This window comes from Coturnix japonica, chromosome 3, assembly GCF_001577835.2.
Source record: "Coturnix japonica isolate 7356 chromosome 3, Coturnix japonica 2.1, whole genome shotgun sequence".
Lineage (NCBI taxonomy): Eukaryota > Metazoa > Chordata > Aves > Galliformes > Phasianidae > Coturnix > Coturnix japonica.
In genome coordinates, this window is record NC_029518.1 from 20,137,594 (window position 1) to 20,157,845 (window position 20,252).

At 39.5% G+C, this 20,252-nt stretch overlaps 1 protein-coding gene and 1 long non-coding RNA gene across 6 annotated transcripts in view; one reads left to right on the forward strand and one right to left on the reverse strand.

Moving 5' to 3' along the window:
• SYT14 (synaptotagmin 14) overlaps window positions 1–13,621 on the reverse strand; it is an 81,548-nt gene extending 67,927 nt beyond the window's left edge. For 2 of the 5 annotated variants that reach the window (XM_015857367.2, XM_015857366.2), the window contains exons 1-2: window positions 13,495–13,616; window positions 3,756–3,803 (exon numbers count right to left, since the gene is read on the reverse strand). In XM_015857367.2, the coding sequence (XP_015712853.1) occupies window positions 3,756–3,803; window positions 13,495–13,507 (61 nt within the window). In that variant the 5' untranslated portion in view covers window positions 13,508–13,616. Of the gene's footprint in view, window positions 1–3,755; window positions 3,804–13,494 lie in introns of all 5 variants that reach the window. The other 3 variants (XM_015857364.2, XM_015857365.2, XM_032443551.1) reach the window with 3 other exon arrangements.
• Window positions 13,622–13,697: 76 nt separating this feature from the next.
• Window positions 13,698–15,500, forward strand: LOC107311110. Its single transcript, XR_001553863.2, has 2 exons — window positions 13,698–13,771; window positions 14,381–15,500. It is a non-coding gene; the product is annotated as an uncharacterized LOC107311110 (long non-coding RNA).
• The last annotated feature ends 4,752 nt before the right edge of the window (window positions 15,501–20,252 follow it).

The window sequence follows — 20,252 nt, forward strand, 5'->3', positions numbered from 1 at the left end:
AGACTAGAAACAGGACTGCCACAGTCCATCCTGTCTATGAAACCATGACAACATTTTGTGAAGTGGGAGCAAGTCCTGAAGAAGACAATGGCAACACCTTTAGTTAGCAAATCTGGGTTCTGTACTGGAACTGTACTGATACCATATTCACACAAGAATTCAGATAATTACAGATGTTCTGTAAGCATTACAACCAGTACTGGCAAATTTTCGAGTCTTAAAAGCTAAAAATCAATCTACAACCAAAATGAGTTTTATTTATTTCAGTGGAAGCATTGTGAACTTCAAAGAAGCTTTAATGATGGTTTGAAATGAAAAGTCAGCTCTTGTACAACATTTGCAGTTTCAGTACTGCAGCATGGAATGCCTAAGAATATGAAAAGAATGAAGGCAAGCTCTTAAAAAATAAAAAGTGAAGTTTCACATGATTTAAATTTTAACAACTGAATATATTCAAAGGCAGAAATTTGTTTTGGGGGGCTTATTTTCACAGTTATGTCTTTATATATATATATATGTATATATATATATATATATATATATGTATGTATATGTATTTATGTACAAAAAAAAAGTTTTAACTGAATAATTTGAGCTAAACAGTGTGGCTACACATACCCTTGAAGACATTTATGGTCCCTTTCGCCATTTAAGCATCAGTCACCCCAAGGTTCCTACTTTCCTAGCAAAAATCAGTTGGCAAAAAGATAATTGAGGAACAGGCTAGTTTCCTAAACAGAAAGAAAACATCATCACCGCCAACAGTTATATTTTACGTTTTATAAACCTTATTATACTACATTGCTTGAAAATTATTTTCCTTTGCATTATTCATTGAAGTCAGGTCTGCTTGCTTTTCCCTTTTCAGTACAGGACAAATAAGATGGAACATCCTGCTTAGTATATCAGTTGCTTCTTGATAAAACAATTGGAAGGACTACAAAAAGCAGGGAAAATGAAGCACAAGGTACTGGGTATCTTGAACTCTGATTTCTCACACTGGTTATTATTTACCATTAATCTTTCCTTCAGGGGTTCCACTTGGGCACTGTAACTACAGCCACTGGGTAGCTGTAGTCAGGTACCACCACCTGGCAGAAAGCATTAAAGGATTCAAGTAAATAGCAAATGCAGAATCATTTTCTCAAACATACTGAAGAAAATGAATGAATAAATGCTAATTATGCTTGAGAGTACACCCCAGGTAACACAGTCACATGGACACCAGTGAAAAGGGAGTGAAGATATTACTTTGCGCTATACAAGTCAAGTCTGCAGGGATTTTTCCTCATGTCAATGAATACTTAGTTGTCCATCAAACTTTAGCAGTGAGCCAAAGAATCCTTGGCTTTCATAGCATGGTCAAGACATGGCAAAGAGGAAGGCTTTTAAGTCACAGAATACACACTTCTCAGATCTTTCCTACACAAGCTTGAAATGAGTACCCCAGGCATCAGGGACAGAGCTAGAAGGTCCCAATTTGACCTGCTCTAGACTCCAACAAGTACTCAATTTGGAAAGGCCTTCATATTCTTAGTAGGTTACTATGAATCTGGAGCACGCACACAGATCCTGACAATCTGATCCAGACCCTGGACACCTGGCACATAAATTCATCCTTAAGAGCCAGGCCATTTGTCAGACAAAACAAAGCAAAACATCTTGAATGCATACCAGATTACATGAAGTCTCAGATAAAGTAATCAATATAGTAAAAGCAAGGAATCCAAACACTGCACAACTGAAAGGCTTGCAGTGTGATGGCAAGTTCGTTCTGCTTTACAAGCAATGTGTTAAGTATAGAGAGAGGACAGATTAAAAAAAAAAACAACCACCTGTTCCTACATTACTAGGAGAAGTTTGTCAGGGAGGTAGCTGTGCACATGTGCACAGAAGGCTACAAAAATACACATGGAAACTTGTCCAGAGAAAAAAGGAACCCAATGTACCACAAGTATAAATGGTACTAAGGAGATGCTTCTCCTTAAATCACAATTAGCCTTCGGTTAACCTATAACAACCAATGCTAAAATACATTCCAGGCAACTATTATTAAAAATTTATAATACCTAAAATCCTAAAAAGAAAAGATGCCCTCTACTCATTTGAGCTTCCCAGCAATAACAGTAGAAAACAAACAACTGCTACATCCACATACGCAGAAAACATTTTTCTTAAATCAGTACAATACCCTGAAACAAATAGGGACAAGCAAGATTAATGGACTTTGCAACTCCATCAGCAGGCTTTCTGAACTTTCTAGTTCAATGAGATTCATTATTCAGAAAGAAAAACAGAGCCCATTATAGAAGGAATAAAGAGCACTGTGGGCACTGACAACAGAGAGACAGAGATGGCAATAAAGGTTTTGATGTTTTGTTGCTTTTTGTTTATTTTTAATGGAATAACTTGAGCTTGAAAGAGAAGAAAAGCATTTTTAATTGCAATACCATCAAATGGCATACAAGTCTATATCACCCCGTCAATAAATTATGTGCAAAAGACAACTTGTGGACATAAAGCTATTTTTTACCTTAATTGGTAGACTTAATTTTGAGGGTTGCAGATAGGATGTACATATGTTTGGGTTTTGTTGGATTTTTTTAAATAATTTTACAGAAACCTGTAAGAAATTACAATGGGAACACTCTTCTGATCTGGTGAGCCAGTTCAATGAACTAAACCTCAACGAAAATTATTAAATGAAAAAAAACGGCTTTCAGTTCAGAACATAGTCAACAGCAACACCACAGCAAAAGAAGCAGAAATGAGCATTGGGCTGGTGAAGGGTGGGGGCAGAAAATAGAATTGTATCTAGTCATTCTATCAACTGAAGCATACCATCAGATTGCAACTCTGGTCATTTTAACTCAGCTTTAAACCTATAAAAACCATCTCTTGAGTATAGTTCTATTTTGTAGCCTATCAGTCACAGGTTTTGTAACTGATAAAGCTGTTTGCAAGGAATGAGTCGTTAGGATCTCAAGAAAATATAGGAAGAAAAAGGCAGCCTACTACATCGCTTATTTAAAATACCCTCACAACATACAGTTAAATCAAATCCATCTACAAAAGTCTGAAAGTAAAAGGCCGTACAACTAACAGTTGTACAGTTAACAGAGGGGCTTGGTATTTTACAGGTTTTATAGATAGAAAGATTATTGTGGTGGAAAGAGATAATCAAAAATAAATGAAATGCTCACCTGTGTCCTAGGCTTGCAGTAGAAAACTCCAAAGAGAGAGATCTCCAGAAAGAGATCCTTCCCCAGTGGCAGTCAGCCCTTAAGTGGGGTCTAGGAGAGGTGCAGCCAGGATCCACCCCTTCTGTCCACACAGCTGAAATGCCTTCACCTGTGTTTCCAGGGCTGACCAGCTCCTTTCCCCAGGTGATCAATCAGTGGTTCAGGCCGTGACTCAACAGTTCCCACACAAAGGCAAAGACTGAAGTTAATATATTTTGTGTTTTTTTTTTCCTACCACAGCAAAACAATATTAACAACCCTTGTGTAACTTAGTGAATATTGAAAATACTTTCCTTTTTGTGACAATGCATGTTTTATTTTGCAATTTCAAAATTTCACTTTATTTCATGATTTTATTTTTTTTTTAATTTACAGCATCAGCATCGAAAGATTTTGCAATACAAATACACAACACTAAAAAATAATAATAATAAGGCATTTACATTAAGGAGCTGATAACTCACTAATACTATTCACAAGCTAAGAAGGTAATTTTTACAAATTGTCACTTACCTTTTCTAATGCAGATTAGCTCATGTACACCACAAGTTCGTTCTCCACCTATTTGGAAATAAGATATTAGAAAATATTAACAAATTAAAAGTACTTTGCTTCTTAGTAAAACTTGTAAGCAGTGGAAAGGAAAAAGCAGCAAAACCTATCATTTAAGAAGAATGCGAATGATTGTTTTATCCAAAGAACATTCTATACAAATTGAAGACTTGCTAAATAAGTAAATGTATCTTTGGCTTAATATTGTGAATGATAATCCAGTTGTAAGAGTTTTACAGTAGTTTAAAGCATTTTAATGTTAAAACTAGTACAGAAGAAAGAAGAAAAATAAATATACCTAGTAATTTCACTAGAGGAACCGTATTGCCTACATTTCAATAATGTTGAAGGAATGATACTTTTCATGTCACCCATGACATGTGTGGGACAGAACCCAAAATGACCTACTTCTAAATCTTCCTAAAGGAGGAACTGGCAAAATTGATGAAGAGATTCTTTTAATTATATGAAGAAACTATTGAAAAAGTTTATTTTTAATTATACTTCTGAAAGGCAAACCAAATATCAGTGAGCCAGCCTGATGCTTTGTACACTCATCATCATTACAAAAGACAGCAATTTCAAAGATGCTGAAAAGAGAATACTATGAAGGACTGACCAAGTGCCATTCTTATGTTTTCTTTTCAAAAATCTTTTCAGAATAAGAAAAAATGGGCTTAAAAGAACCTTGGCTTATGCCATTAAAGAAATCAAATTTGGGAAGATTAGGATCTTCTTCAAAGTCATTGCAGCCATCTTCAGGTTTTGAAAGGGACTTTAAAGAGCGATCAAAACACTTCACCCCAGATTTTCTCTTCCCAGTAGATTTAAATTAAGAAGTGAAAAAAAAAATAAAATAAATTAAGAAAAAAAATCTAATGGAATAAATATTTTTTTTCATAAAATATCCACCTAGAAATGGTTCTGAGAAGACCAGTAGGCAGCATTAAACTTTCATTGTACATTGCAGTCACTGAATTCAACAAGCACAAAATACCATCATAAAATATTAATGTTAGTTATGGATTTTGCATCGATATCTTCTGTTTCATAAAGGAAGGTTATTTTTTTTTCAATCATTTACATTCTAAGACATGATGAGGTTTCACTAAATAATGCCTTTGCATTAAGCCTTTTTAATTAACTATGATATTATGTAGAAGATTTACACAATTTAACTCATTATTTTAATTTTGATTTTTTATTTTCCTGGAAACTCCCAAATGCTATATCACATCTAATAGGTAATTAATCTTTTACTCATTTTCTAAATGGCTTTCAAATAGAAAATGATTGTTAAATAAAAATATATAAGGTGACCTACATGTTTTGTAAATAAAGTCAAAGAAAGCATCTTTTTTATTTAACCAACAAATTAAACACGCAAACCATTATCCTCAAGCGAGTTGGGAAGACTTTTCCCTTGTGTGCTTCAAAAGAATTAATACATTTTTGACATCTTGCTTTTATTCACAGTTTAACAAATGAATACAATTTTCCTGTCCTTAAAGCTCCCAAGAAGGCTCTTAGCTTTGAATAATAATGAACAGTGACTGAAAGAAATTAAACTGTAAATATGAAAATATTTCACATGATGGTATGATTATGGTTAATTTAGCATTCCAGCAGTCTGAAAAGATTGGTCTGGACTGCTTTTGTGCTGGTTAGCTCGCAATTCTCTGATTGGCACCATGACCCTCTGAAATTTTCAGTCTCTGAACATTAAAGTAACTGATGATAAGACTGTGGTAACTCACCATAGTTTTACAGTTAAAAGCCTGATTTAGATGTAAACTGTAAGTAATTCTACTTCATATTGACTGTGAACAGCATCTTTTATTTAACAATTTTAAATTTAAGCAATTTTGCATGTAAAACTACATAATACAACAAAAGGCAGATGCAACATCTGATAAAGTTTAATTTTCTCAATTTAATACACTGGTTTGTACACCAAATCTCTATCTGCAAAGACAACTATCACAATTTATCACACCAAAAAGGTGAAAAGGTGTGCATTAAAGAAGATAAAACCACACCAGAATTACACATCAATTAAACTGTAATATTTTGCATTCTTCTAAAGCCAGTGCAATTCAAAATCCAGAAATCCACTGTTTGGGCTTGAGCTGTAACTCCACCACTAAGTGCTGAAAAGGACTACCTAGAAATTTTTGCATTGGCGTTGTCACAGAGATTATCAGATTGGGATTCTGGCTCTGTTAGGGATTTCAGAGCAGGATCATCTTGCCAGTATGTTTCTCAGTGCATCAGCCAACCAAGTTCTACAAGAGATTCTGTGAACATCTTCTTTACATGCAGTCAGGATTTCATGTTTAGTAGCTCACACTAGTTACTTCATGCTTTCACTGCATGACAAATTACTTTCCAATTGAGGTTTGCACTTTCATTAGCATTTTCATAAACTTGGACAACATTTAGCAAACATTCACTTAATATTTTACTCAACATTAGACAGTTATTTCTTCTTTTAGTTAACCCATGATAACCCAGTGCAGAATTACAAAGCCATGCATGCTAAGCAGCATAACTGGTTTTATATGAATGGATAGCTAACCATAGAAAAACAACAAAAAGAGCCAAAAATACTTCACAGAAGAGTAACTCTATAGCTAGCATCAGCATGGTATTTTTCCTTAAAGAATTACACAGACTCATCAGCCCATCTCACCCACAATGAGAAATCACCTCTGCATTCCTGCAGCACTCTTTACAATTTTAGTCTACAAGCCTACACTACTGCATATGTAAAAAAATAAACAAATGTTCACAGTTGAATGCTTGGTATAAGTTAAAAAGCAAACAACATTAGAATTTATTAGTAAAGAGACATAAAGTACAAAACCATCAAATTTTCTACCTTATGTAACTATGACATGCTCACACCTCACATATTTTGTGTAGTTTGTGTCTCCTTTCTATCCCTCTGCCTCAAAGGATCAAACACTGAAGGCACAGTGAAAAGAAAAATCCATAAGAACACACGATACTTTTTGTATGCAGAGTAACATTAAAAAGATGATTCTTGGACTTGTAAAAAAACAAACACAATGGATGGAGAACATTCACAGGTGAATAAAGAATGATTATTCACCGCTGAACCCACTAATGAGAGAAATAAGTATCTGATTAAATTAGCAGCAGAGGTGTTCAAGACGAGACGCTTTCAAGAGTAAACATAAAAACAGAAGGCTGATTTCTACTGTAAAGACTTCTCTTCTGCTAGCAATGATTTTAAATTATTATCTATTAAACCCCTTACCTATAGATAAGGTCTTCCGTCTGCACTGACTTAAGAATATTTTGTTATCTGACCATGCTGGCAGATAAACTTTTGTTTTTTCCACATAGAAAACATTTAATTTTTAATTATACTTCTATCCAACAGCACCAATGCCAATAACCAATGAATTAGCAATCAATGACAAGTAATTAAGAATAGCATAGTCATTTCTGTTTCTCAAACAAATTGTTCAATCCTACCCACACTGAAACAAATGGAATCTGTGTGTCCAATTCTGCCCACACTGCAAGTAAATGGAAGCTGTGCGTCCAATCCTACCCACAGTGAAATAAATTGAAACATCTCCACTGGTTATAAGAACATGAAAATATTATCTCAGCTTCCTTTCTACCCACAATCACAAGACACTTCTCTTTCCTCACTCTTCTGACAACTGAAACACAATTATACCTTGTTGTCAGTCAAGTACTTCTTCCAATAAGACTTATTAGTGGAAATGAAGAGGTACAGGATATATAACTAACATTCCATATAAATGGTTTCAATCAGACCTAATATAAAACCACTACAGAAATTCTTTTTTATTATTATTTATTTATTTTATTTTTTTTAATGAGAGTAGAAAGTGAACCAGCAGCTATAGTAAGAATGGTTACCTCACTGCAAATGACAGTAAGACAGAACAAACACAGCAAATCCACATACGCTACCATCAAATGCTAAGGAAATAAATGAGATGTCAACAAGAAAAATTGATAGTAACAAGATAAAAAAATTTAGTACGACTTTCAGCTAATTCCTACCATTTTTTGTTAGTTAATACCACTGAATCAATGCTCTAGAACAAAGTTTCATAACAGAAAGCAAGCCAAGGAACATAACTTTATGATTAATAACCCATGCACTTATGCATAATTTATTTTAAAAGTATATATTGTAATAAATTAGTTAATCAAAGAAATTGCAAGAAAAACACCCCCATGGAATTAGCACATGTAACCCGCTTTTTCATATTGCAGGTTAAACAGTAAGCTTGCTATACAAAGAGAGATTGCTAGCAAAAATTTGTATTTCAAAAGATCCCAGTTAGAAAGAAAAACGTTTATTTTAGACTACAAAACAAAAACACTTGTAAGATACGTATCAATCATTCTGAACCTATTATTTTTCACATCAGAGGATGTTCCTCAGCAGAATGTAATATATTTGCCCACAAACTCAACATTCATTTGCCAGCTTACAAATAATCATGTCAAAGTTTCTCCATCTCACTTGAGAGATGGATTTACACGGACAACAGAAAGCAAACATCTCTCATCTCCAAGAGTTAAATACTCAAAGATTAGAAATGGCAAGGATTAAAAGCTGACTTGAAATCCCCACTCCAATCCCCAGGTGCACCTTTGGTTTGACACACAATATAAGACCTTTGCCCTCTTCAGTGAGAGAACTGACAGTGTTTGGGAGAAAGCCTGAGAGAGTCAACTCTGGGTCACTCCCATCCTTCATTACAAAAGCTGGAAGAAGTATAGTGAGTTGGCTGGGAATTAATGTGAAGAGAAAGTCTGACCCAAGAGTTACAGCAGTTGAAAGAACTCCAGAAGACAGCAAGATTCTTTCCTCTTAGTTATAAATCTGTATTTTGATGGACAATATAAGCCAGCACTTTTAATCAGGTAGACACTTGGTGTTTGCTTTCCTGCATGTCCATCCTGAATGCCAAGAGCTTCAATTTGCAATATTGCCAAGCATTCAAAATGAACTGCATTCCAAAATTTCACTCTGAACAGATCATCTCTTTTTATATGAAGCACAACAGTTTCATCTCAGCCCATGGGGAGTACGTCAAAAAGTTGTCTGCAGAGTATTATAGGTTGGATTTATTATTTTTTTTTAAGAAAGGCACCCCACTGTATTACTTTAAAGTACACAGAGAACTAATGACTTTTGAATTCCCATTGGCCCAACAGTACAGTGGTGACGATGTAGCACAGATCCATCCAGGAAATTGTTAATTTTGCATGTGGAAAGTTTTTGCTGTCATCAGCAAGTAATGCAAGGGCCCGTACTTAAAATGACAACAGAAAAAAATTAACACCTGATAACTCTTGCTAAATAGTTTTCATTTTGGACAATGAATGAGCATGAAACATATTAAACAGATTCCGTGTGACTGATAAAACCAGATAGCTCAACAATTGATCCACTCCACATTTAACAAATGCATTTAAAGTGGGTATAACATGGATACCAAATGTGGCTTCTTACATTTAGACTTTACCTAATACAGCTGTTTTTCCTTAACACCTTCCTTGGCTGCACCAGTTTAGATTTAGAAGCACAACTCAATCCCATCCAGCAGTTAGCCTATTCAGGTCAGCACTGACCTGAGGATCTCCTTGCCCTCTTACACCCTCACAATGCCTGCTGCAGCAATACCCCCAGCTTAAGCAGAAGTCAAGACAAAGCTATTCCCTAGGGCAGACCCAATCCATGGGCCACACATGATACCCTTATGTAGGCACTGCACATTGCTCATTCTTCTTTCCTTGGTTTCTTGTCTGAATTACGAAGCTGATGACTACACATAGTTTTAATGTTATCCTTATCAAGCAGGGTTCTAACACCTCTCTCTTCTTATGTTCATAAACAAAAAGTAGCTTCAGTCAATACTTCTGGCTTTGTTTCCCAAGAAAATGAGGGTTATATAATCAAAAAGTCTGTTTTCCACCCCATTCATCCATTGTTGATGATTCCACTGGCTAATGAATGCTAAAATTGATACAAAGTTGTCAGAACACGATACTTTTATGATTTAAAGTTTCATGAAAATCAGCAGGCATCTACAGCACAGCCCCAGATCTCACCAAGCCCAGGGGCAGCCAGCCTGCTGCCAATCAAACAGCTGGTAGATGAGGAATGAAAGGGAGGACAAGCTTGCCAGAAATATGGGAGAGTTGAAGGTACCCCAGAGACACTCAGGAGATGCAGGGACAAAATGAAAGGTACTCAAAAGCTTGGACATGTGAGAAGGACGTCCACATACTACAGGAGGAACCATAAACAGATGGGAAAGTGTTACACTGGTGGCATCACAAGGAGAAAAGATGACAAGCCATCTTCATTAGTCTCATTTCTCAAACAATAATTTACAAATTAGAGCACTATGCTATAAATGTTTCTTCTCTACTGCATCCATTTGTCTGTACGGCTCACTATTCCCTTCAACGCTACTTCTGAATTCTTAGCATTAATGTCACAAGAAAAAATAACTACTAAATGGTTCATCTCTAAATGCATTCTATTCCTTGAAAAATGCACTGTTTTGTACAGTCTAAACCACACTGCATATTCAAGTGAAGTCCGAATGCAGCAGAAATAAATCCATGAGGGTACACAATTCTACCTCAGGTTATAGAACCTCCATAGTGACCTTTACATTTCTTTGCCATCCTCCCTGCAATACGATTTCCATTGTTAGCTCCTCACACAAAATCAAATCAAAACTCTTAAATCAGGTACCAAAGTCTTGCTATTGCTGCTACAAGGAACATTACCATGGTGATGTTGAAGGACTCTCAGAAACAGTCCCCCAACTCTCACTCTTCCCAACCCCAGCAAAAAGCCACAGGACCCCAGGCCCAGGCAGCTGTAGGTAAGATGACCTCTGTCAGACTGTTGGCCGTTCTGTCTTACTGCTTTTCTTGGTTTTGGCTGGCTCCCCACTGTACTTGCCATCCCCCCCCCCCCCCCATCCTGATATTCTCTGTATTGAGCAAATTTGCTTCCACAATTTGTGAAAATATTAAGCAATAAATCGCCTTATGTCTCAAAATACACCTGGTACAAAATACTAACATTAATTTCACTTATGAAGAGAAATATAACAGAAATAAGAACTGTAAATAAAATCGCTTAATATTATTTTCACTCAAAATCTTCCTACTAGGTTCCCCTCTGCTGTTTCCAAGCAAATCTGGGATTGCCTAACCTACGCAAACTATGCACCTGATCCCTGTAGAAAACAAGGAAAACAAAAACAAACACAAAGAAAACAAGCATTATTTTACATGATATTATCTGTCTAAAGAGAAAGATTGAACTGCTCTTGCAATGGCTAAATTAGGGTTTTTAGCTTGGTCACCTGAAGAACCCTTACTTTTCAAAGTCCCAGCAGTAACCATAATGCAAGAAAGTAATTAAGTATTGTCACTGACCACAAAGATACAGGTCCCTACCCATGGCCAGTGGCTCCTTGCTTCTCTCAAATGCTTGACAAAATACACTAAGTTAGAACCAATGTAAACTGGAATGCTCACATAGCAACAATGAAAAAAAGTTCTTACAGACTTTTAAAAGCAGCCAAAAGCTCTACATTTCTTGCAGATCACAGAAGCATATTTTAATTTGAGCTCTTTTAATTTTCTGCACTCTTCATATATATATACAGGGCTCCAAAGGAATTTTGAGCTATTTTATACTTATTTTTCAACTTGAAGTTTATAGTCATGCTTATCTCATATGGCCTTACCAAAAATTAAACATCCTCCTCTCCGCCCCCCCAAAAATCTATGCAACTGCACAGTCTTTAAAATCATACAAAGTATTTTATTTAGTTGATTAAAAACATTTACATGTGGTCATTAAATAAATTCTATATTTTGACATTTTTGGGTGTGATCCTGACTCCAAGAGTCAGTATTCACCCAAAACAAGTTCATGTTTTTAAACAATACTGAGCAGTAAACAGTGTTCATCAAGAGTAGATACTGTAACACAAACAGGAGGAGGAGTACACTGAATAAAAATTGGAACACCTACTAACAAGCCTACAGCAGTCAGCTATTTCATTGAGAACATGGAGGATTCCTGCTGCAGAATATACCAGGAAAATACATTTTGTTTTCTGTTTTCAGGAAAGAGAACTAAGTAAAAAACCCAGCAGATCAATTTCATGATCAGATACTTTTACCCTGCCTCACCTTTAATTGTGTAAACTATGAACCACATTTTGGACTCACAGGATGGTTTGAATTGGAAGAGATTTAAAAACCTATCCAGTTCCAAGCCCCCTGTCTTGGGCATGGACCCCTCCAAGCAGACCAGGCTGCCCAAAGCCCCATCTAACCCGGCCTTGAGCACCCCCAGAGCTAATGTCCCATTATGCTTGCTTTAGTTCTACAAGATACTTCTGCAGTCTGGCCCCAGTGAAAAGCATTGCATTCGTTTCACAAGTTAGATTGCTTAACTCATTCATGAGCATTTGTTTTAATTTTTAAGAAGTAGTATCTGAAATCCCCCGAAAATACAAAATCTGAGTATTTATTTGTCATGAATATTTTCCACTCTAAAAAAAAAATTCTTGAGGACTTCTGGAATAACGCAGCCTAAGAGAGAAACAGAGATTCTGAGAGTCTGACAATTGTCTTTCTGAGCTTGGGTTACTTAAAAACTCCATCTCCAGCAGGAACGTGGCTCCCTTCACTCTAACGCGAAGGCGGCTTTTCAGCACTGGCCAGCTCCGGTCCTGGAGCGCACACTTCCGAGGCAGGCTGAACATGCAGCCCTGCCGGCGCAGCGCAACTTCTCCTTCCACAGGCCTGATTCATTAATTCAAGGCAACTGACAGCACAGAAGCATCCCGCATGCAAAACAAAGCGGAGCAGCTTGTTTATTTTCCTGATAGTTTCCCTAGAATCCTTAGTCTATGACAACAGAGGCTTGCAAAACTAAGCACTGTGGTGGTCATAGTGGCATATCCTAAAGCCTTGTTTCCCTGAAACTAAAGTTTTAAGATTTTTTTTAAGGATACGTAACAAAGCTCAAGGATTTAGGATACGTACAAACACTCTCAGAACGGAGAAGGAAGGTTTCAAAACAAAGCCCTTCCTCCCCCGACAAGCGAAACCAACAAGTGCCGAGCGCATCTCACTCCTTTGTTGTTGCTCTCCCGAGTGACGGGCAGAGGCCAGAGGGGCAGGCTAGTTGTAAAGCAGCCCATCAAGTCCCCCGGGAGAGCAAGGCTTACACCTTGTCGCGACCGACACCCACCCCCGGCGCTGCTCGCAGGCACTCTCTGCCCGCAGAGCCCTCCGGCACGGCCCCCCTGCTAGCCCCGACCCCGGCAGGGCCACCGAGCTCCGGAACAGCCGCCCCAGCCACCTCCAAGGGCGGCTCACGGCAGCGGGAGGAGGCTCCGGACACAACGCCGCCGCCGCCGCAGCGCCCACGGGCGCCCGCCCGGCATCCGTCCTCCTCCCCGCGGCCGCCGGGCTGAGCATTAGGGCGGACGGGGAGGAGGCGCCCCTCGCTCCCCTCAGCCCGGCTGAGCCCCCCCACCAGCCATCCCCCTCCTCGTGCCCGGGGGAGGGGAGGTGGTCCGTGGGAGGAGGGGAGCGAGCGGGGACGAGGGGAGCCCGTTATTGGCCTACTTACCATCAATCGCCATGATCCCCGCGGTGGGCCGTACCAACTGGAGAGCACGCAGGAGAGGCGCTGCCGAGCGCCGCGTCTGCCAGACGGGAGCGACGCGCGGGGCCGGGCGGGGGTGGAGGGGAGCGGGGTGGGGGGTGTGGGGGGGGCGGGTCGGTGGAGCGGGACGGGGAGCGGGACTCCGCCCTCGGCACACAGCGCGCGCACGCGCTCGAGCGGCGGCCACTGAACGGGAGATGCGCGCCCCCGTGAGAGCACAACGGCTCCGCCCCGACGGCAGGTGGGAGATGGGCAGGGAGATGGGCAGGGAGATGGGAAGGGAGGTGGGAAGGGAGATGGGAAAGGAGATGGGCAGGGAGGTGGGCAAGGAGATGGGCTGGGAGATGGGAAGGGAGATGGGCTGGGAGATGGGCTGGGAGATGGTGTGGGAGATGGGAAAGGAGATGGGCTGGGAGATGGTGTGGGAGATGGGAAAGGAGATGGGCAGGGAGATGGGCAGGGAGATGGGCAGAGAGATGGGCAGAGAGATGGGCTGGGAGATGGTGTGGGAGATGGGCTGGGAGATGGGCAGGGAGGTGGGCAGGGAGGTGGGCAGGGAGATGGAAGGGAGATGGGCAGGGAGATGGGCAAGGAGATGGGCAGGGAGGTGGGCAGGGAGATGGCAGGGAGATGGGCAAGGAGATGGGCTGGAAGATGGGCAGGGTGATGGGCAGGGAGATGGGCAGGATGGTGGGCAGGGAAATGGGCAGGGAGATGGGCCAGGAGATGGGCCGGGAGATGGGCAGGGAGATGGGCAAGGAGATGGGCAGGGAGGTGGGAAGGGAGATGGGAAGGGAGATGGGCTGGGAGATGGGCAGGATGGTGGGCAGGGAGATCCCACCTGTCTCAGGTCCTTCGTCTCCCTCATCGCTGCTTCTGAGCTTCATCCCCTCCCAGACTCGGAGCAGTCTCCAAGGATCTGCAGGTGCCTTCTGTGCTCTTCTTCTCACCCTGAAGAATTCCCCTATAAAAGAAGCAACAAAACTTGCAGTCTTTCTGCTCCCTGGTCATGCAGCATTCAACGTGGGGTGCTTGGGATAAGAAGAAAGATCTTCGAGTAGCTCCTGTGATGATGAGAGCAAACAGAAGGGCTGGACTGTTGTGGATGAGAGCGAGAGGAGGCAGCACATATGTAAAACTCTGCACAGGAAAGCTGTTTGTACAGTGCTGTTACTGAACATGTTCAGCTATGAAAGCAGTTTTCAGGGGCATGTATAAGCTGTCCAAACAGGGGAATATTCACAAGATCATCAGAAGGAGCATCTTTGGTTCCCATTTATTTGTTCTCCTAAATATCAATTTGCTGCTCAAACCATGGAATCTTTAATCTCCTCCAGCCTAACCAACCACCTTCAGAAATGTTTTGTCATATGGAAAATTCAATGCATTTTCTCAATTTTATTCCTCACCAAAGTTAGCAAAAGCAATTTAGGAGCCAAAAAACAAAGTCAGACTGAGCAAAATGGCCACCTCAGCAAACACGTGTCCCCAGAGGACAGGCGTTTGTCCAGATTAAAGCAGCTGTAAAAAGGACTTTAAAAGAGAAAATGCCAGCAAAGCTTATGAGCAAATATAGTCCTCAGTATCAACACTGACATTTACCTCAAATTACCCCTATAATTTCCTATTTTTTCCTAGAAAGTGTTCCGGCCCTAAAAGTTTTCTGCACAATTTGTCTTGTTCGCTGTCTCTCTGACAGCATTACTGTGTTCAGCACAAGAACCAGGGCTCCTGTGGGACTCAGTACGTAACAGTTGAGTTGTTATTCTTCTCGCCTTTTTTTGTTTGTTTTTTCAAACCTTTTTCCTCCCCTTTTGGCAGAAACCCAGGATATCCCAGGACAAAGGAACTACCAGTTATGGATGTCAGAACATCAGCAAAACAGCCCAGGGTGCAGTCACCCACCTGTAGAGAATCTGGGATTGGTTTTCAAGATACATAAAATAGCATTGAGACCCTTACAAGCTTCATATCTATGTGGTTTGTGTTTGCACTTAGCATCCTGGAATGCTTTAGTATCATAAAGATATGCTCAGAATCTAGATGTTAGATACCACTGCTCACTATCATAACAGTCTAGTTTTTTTCTTTGATAACAAGAGGGACAAATCCTGAACAAAGAACCAAAATCCATCTATTTTGCTTTTTGTACAATTGCAACAGTGCAAGCTGTAGCTTCATCCATTTCCCTCATAAAATGGATGCAGCCAATCGGTTCTAAATGTGTCAGAGGCTTTCTACAAAATCCAGGGGTAACTCTTAGCTGAAGGCACTTACATGTGCTGCTATTCATCTGCCCCCTTACATGGGCTGCTATTCATCTGCCCCCTGTACAGAAGGCAAAAAGACCTTAAGTAAATCAATGGGAGATACAAATTATTTGCAGTTTGTCAGTGTTTTTCTGTCAAAGGGAAGAACATCACCTGTTGTGGCATATTTGCCAACAGCAGGTTTACCCGCTAACTCATGCACATACACAAGTTTTATCCCCCAAACCCTAAAGCTTTCAACAAACTGCCTACACAGAAGCTTTTCCCATTGCACTGACATGAAGCCTCTTCAGTGATTAATATTAAAAGCTGCTGGAAACTCTAACATGAGCATAAATCCATTAAAAGTCTTGAAGGTCTCAAATACTGCAAAAACAAGGACAGTAATGCACTATTATATAAGCGTATATATGAGATATGGTATAGTTTTATAGATGTAGCATAGTGACACAACCGTGTTTGAAGACTAACATGTCTTAGTACTGTCATTTACTTAAATCTCTGTGTGCTACATAAAAATATTTGATCTTTCTAAGTAGAACTCTACAACTACTTTTCTCACAACCAGCATGGTTTTATTTTACAGGGATATTACCCTGGAATTTTGAGTTATCTGGCCCTTGTTATAAATTGCTTCTTCGCACATTTAAGGCATGATCCACACCAGACCTACCCAGATTTTCTCTTCTGCCTTAGCCATACCCTTCACAATATTAAAAAATATATGTTTAAAGAACTTGCACTTAATGAAAATAAAGAGTATGAACGAAAAGTCTAACTGAAGGGTTAGAAAACACAGGCTATCAGTAATCACAGAGGTAGCAGCTCTGAATTAATAACCTGCTCATCAAATGCCAGGCAGATATTCTACCTATAACTTATGTGTACAAAATGGGCCCACAGTTAAATAAACATCAAAAGAAAGCTTCAAAGAGCTGGATGTACATTTTCCACTGGGACACTGCCATTTCAATCTGATCTGTAGGTACTTTGCAAATATATGACTTCACTGAAGTACTTGTAGGAGGGACATTAAGAGCATATGCAAGGTATTTCATTTCAGAAAACAAACTTGTTTTTTCCAAGTGTTTTTACTTATTGTATTTTAAGATAACATTGAAATTTAAATGTACCATCTTAATGTTATCAAAACAAACTCTTTCTGTTAGAGAACTCAACCTTTTGCTGAAATTTTCCTTAATGGGGTGAAAACTCCCACAAAACTGAACTTCTCTCTGTGTGTTTTGGGCTTTTTTGGGGGGAAGGCAGGGGAGAGGTTGAATTGTTTATTTCATTGGTTGTTTTTTAAAACCAGGGGCCTTACAAAAGTTGCAGTGAGAAGTAGAACAATTTGCAGTTCTGGGGTATTTTTCCCTTGCAAATTGTTTAAAGGTATGTAAAAATATCTGTTGTAGAAACATCAAAACAGAGAATCCCCAAAGCTCTAAACCAGAACGCTGAAGTTAAAAGCTGACCTCTCAGGTATCTTCAACTGTTAGCTCTCAAAGCTATGCTTGCTCCAGCAGCTGAAAAGATGGCTAAGGTTTATATTACAGTGCTGTTCCCTTAATTGATTTGGGATATCAGTTTGCATCGCTCCATAAGAATTTTGGCAGCAATTTTGTGAACAGTGCCAATCAAATTAGCAACTTACGTCTGTTCAGATTAGTTTTTCACACAAAGTGCTCTTTACTAGAACATTAAATACCTGACCTTTTAATATTAAGGTCTGCGTGATCGGGTTGTTGGCGCTAAGCAAACAATCTGTGACTCTCAGCCTTAGCTTCTCACTGTTTTTTGAGAGGAAGATTAGGAAAGACAGCATGAGTCCTCTGTCAGGAATTGCCTTGCTATATCTGTTAAGAAGTAATTTACCAAATACCCTCAAGTCTGCTGTTGTTGGATGAGGATCATAAACGTGACTCTTGAAGTGAATGATCTGGCCAAATACCACTCGGCATATGACTTCACGTTCATGAATAAGTGATTGAGAAGCTCAAAAAGAATGTTTCCAGCAGTACCTTCCTTCTGTCAAATACGGGGCTCCATGAGGTCAGATTTCTAACTTAAATACAGTTGGAAAGAGACTTGTAAGCTTTAGCAAAGTGCAAAGATTTTGCTCAGTTTCATGTTGCTAATCTATGGGCATTGCATCTGCTACAGAAATAAAAACTGAAAATGTAAATAAAAAATTGGATTCTGGTGCCTATTATTTCAGCTGTCATTCAGTGAGGCATATATCATGTGCAAACTTCAAGGCCAGACAGATTTGACAATGACTCTTAATGGTACACTCACTAAGAGCTCAGCCAGCACAGGTTACTTGAGGTAAACAGAATTCTGCTGTGTTGTTCTGAAACAAAAGCATCATGAAGACACAGTACCACTAAGAAAAGAAATGCAAGGAAGATTCAAACAAAATATGCCTATTAGCACACATACTGTGTCTTGCAAACAACAGAAAACATAAACTAAAACTCTGTTCAAAACTCCAGTGCCAGAAATAATCCAAAATCCATGCAGACATACCTGTGTTTCCACAAGAAGCAGAACAGAAGGATTCCTGCAGAGAAAGACCTTCACCAGTTATCTCCCTCCCTCCTTAGAGGGATATCCTTCGCCCACCCCCATCACACCCTCAAGAGACAGCAGCACATGCTGCAATTATTCCAGAGCTCTGCGTGTTCTGTTTGGACAGTCATGAGTCTGCCAAACAAAAAGTAGAAATGATGAACTGTCACAATTGATTGATTCTCTTGGCCTTTTCTTCAATGGGGGCACTAACTTCATTTTCTCTTTCATCTGCATGGAAGTTCTTTTCCACGAAACTAGAAGGAACCTAATTATCTCTGGGATCTTGATGAAGCTGATCAACTGCTTCAAAGCTGAGGCTCACCTCAGCTTTGACAGACAGAAGCATTTGGCAAAGCAAACGTATTCACATATGCTTCATTTGCTTAGGAAATCAGGCTAGCAATTTCAAATACTAGGAAACAGCCAACACAACTCCAGCAAAATAGGAAAAACGAGCCATTCAGCTGCAACAGCAAAATAATATGTACAATTTAACATATATTTTACGTGAGCAGCAACAAAAAACTCTTTCCTTTTCAAAGACAGATATCACATAGGAATCTCTCAGCACACAAGTGGAAGGAAATTACGGTACTTTCTTATAGAACAGTTCTGTGGACTTCTAATAAGAAAAACCGTAGCATACAACAGCAGTGTGAAAGGAGGCAGAAGCACTGTATGGATAAACAGTCATCTAGAAAATTATATCTTTTTTATGGAATACATCTTTTTCATCAGTAAGCCATCAAATGTAATTCCATAGAAGAAAACAAAATTGATTACCTTCATTCAAACTTAAAACATAAAAAGAGAGTGTGAAGATATGATCCAGTTCTTGCAGATGGATATTTAGAAAGAAGATGATCCTGGCAGCACGATAACCATGCTCTCAGGACCCGATCTCATAGTATGAGAAGCTATGAATGGTTTCGTGGGGACCATGCTGTACCAAGCCTTGACAACATAACACATGCAGAGGCAGAGTTAAAGATGTCACAGTGGTGATAACTGAAAAAACACTTTGCATGGTATGAAGGATTTTTTGTGAGGGTGTTGTCCAAGCCAGCTGTTCATCAGCTGCCTTGAGAATATGCTGATGGGAGAGATTCATCTGTGGTGACCAACGCAGCTTGTACAAGCAGTGCATCCACAGGCTCCCAAGCAAAGGAAATGATAACAGCATGGCAACACACTTTATGCTCCCAAAAGCATGCAGCCTGTTTCATTGACTAGCCCTGGCCATTGACTGGCCAAAACTGCCCACAGCTGCTGCTTTAGCTAACCTTGGCCAAGTGCCCTTCTGGATTGCCGAGTCTGCTTTTGCACAGCTGGTCTGCATGTGGCAGAGAAGCCGGTCTCAGTAGAGAAGGATGACGGCTTCTATCCACAAAAGAAAGTGCCTGACAAACACCGTCCCCTTAGCAACCAGTAATGCTGTAGCCGCAGCCAGACCTCTTAGGGTCTGTTCTCTGCACTTGCATCTTCAACCAGTTTAATTTTTGCCTAATTGCAGTGACTTATTGTGTGCATCCTCCCATGCAGCTGAGAGCTTGAGCCCAGCAAATTTAGCAGCCGGCTAAATGTTCCTTCTACTGATAAAAGCTTAACTGTGCCTTTTAATTATTCTGAATATACCTAAGACACATAGCAACATGTGATCTACTCTGATTTCTGGACTTAGCAGAGCTGTTCTTAATTCTGTTTCTGAACATATGTTCTGTTCTTACTTTTAAAATAACTAGCAGAATATGTCATTCATTCTGATGGCACCGCAAGGATTCTATTGATATATTAATGACTCTACTGAATTTAAAGATTTTTTTTTTCTAAAAATATATGCAACCTGCAAAATTGTTGAAAGTAACTGTTAAATGTGAA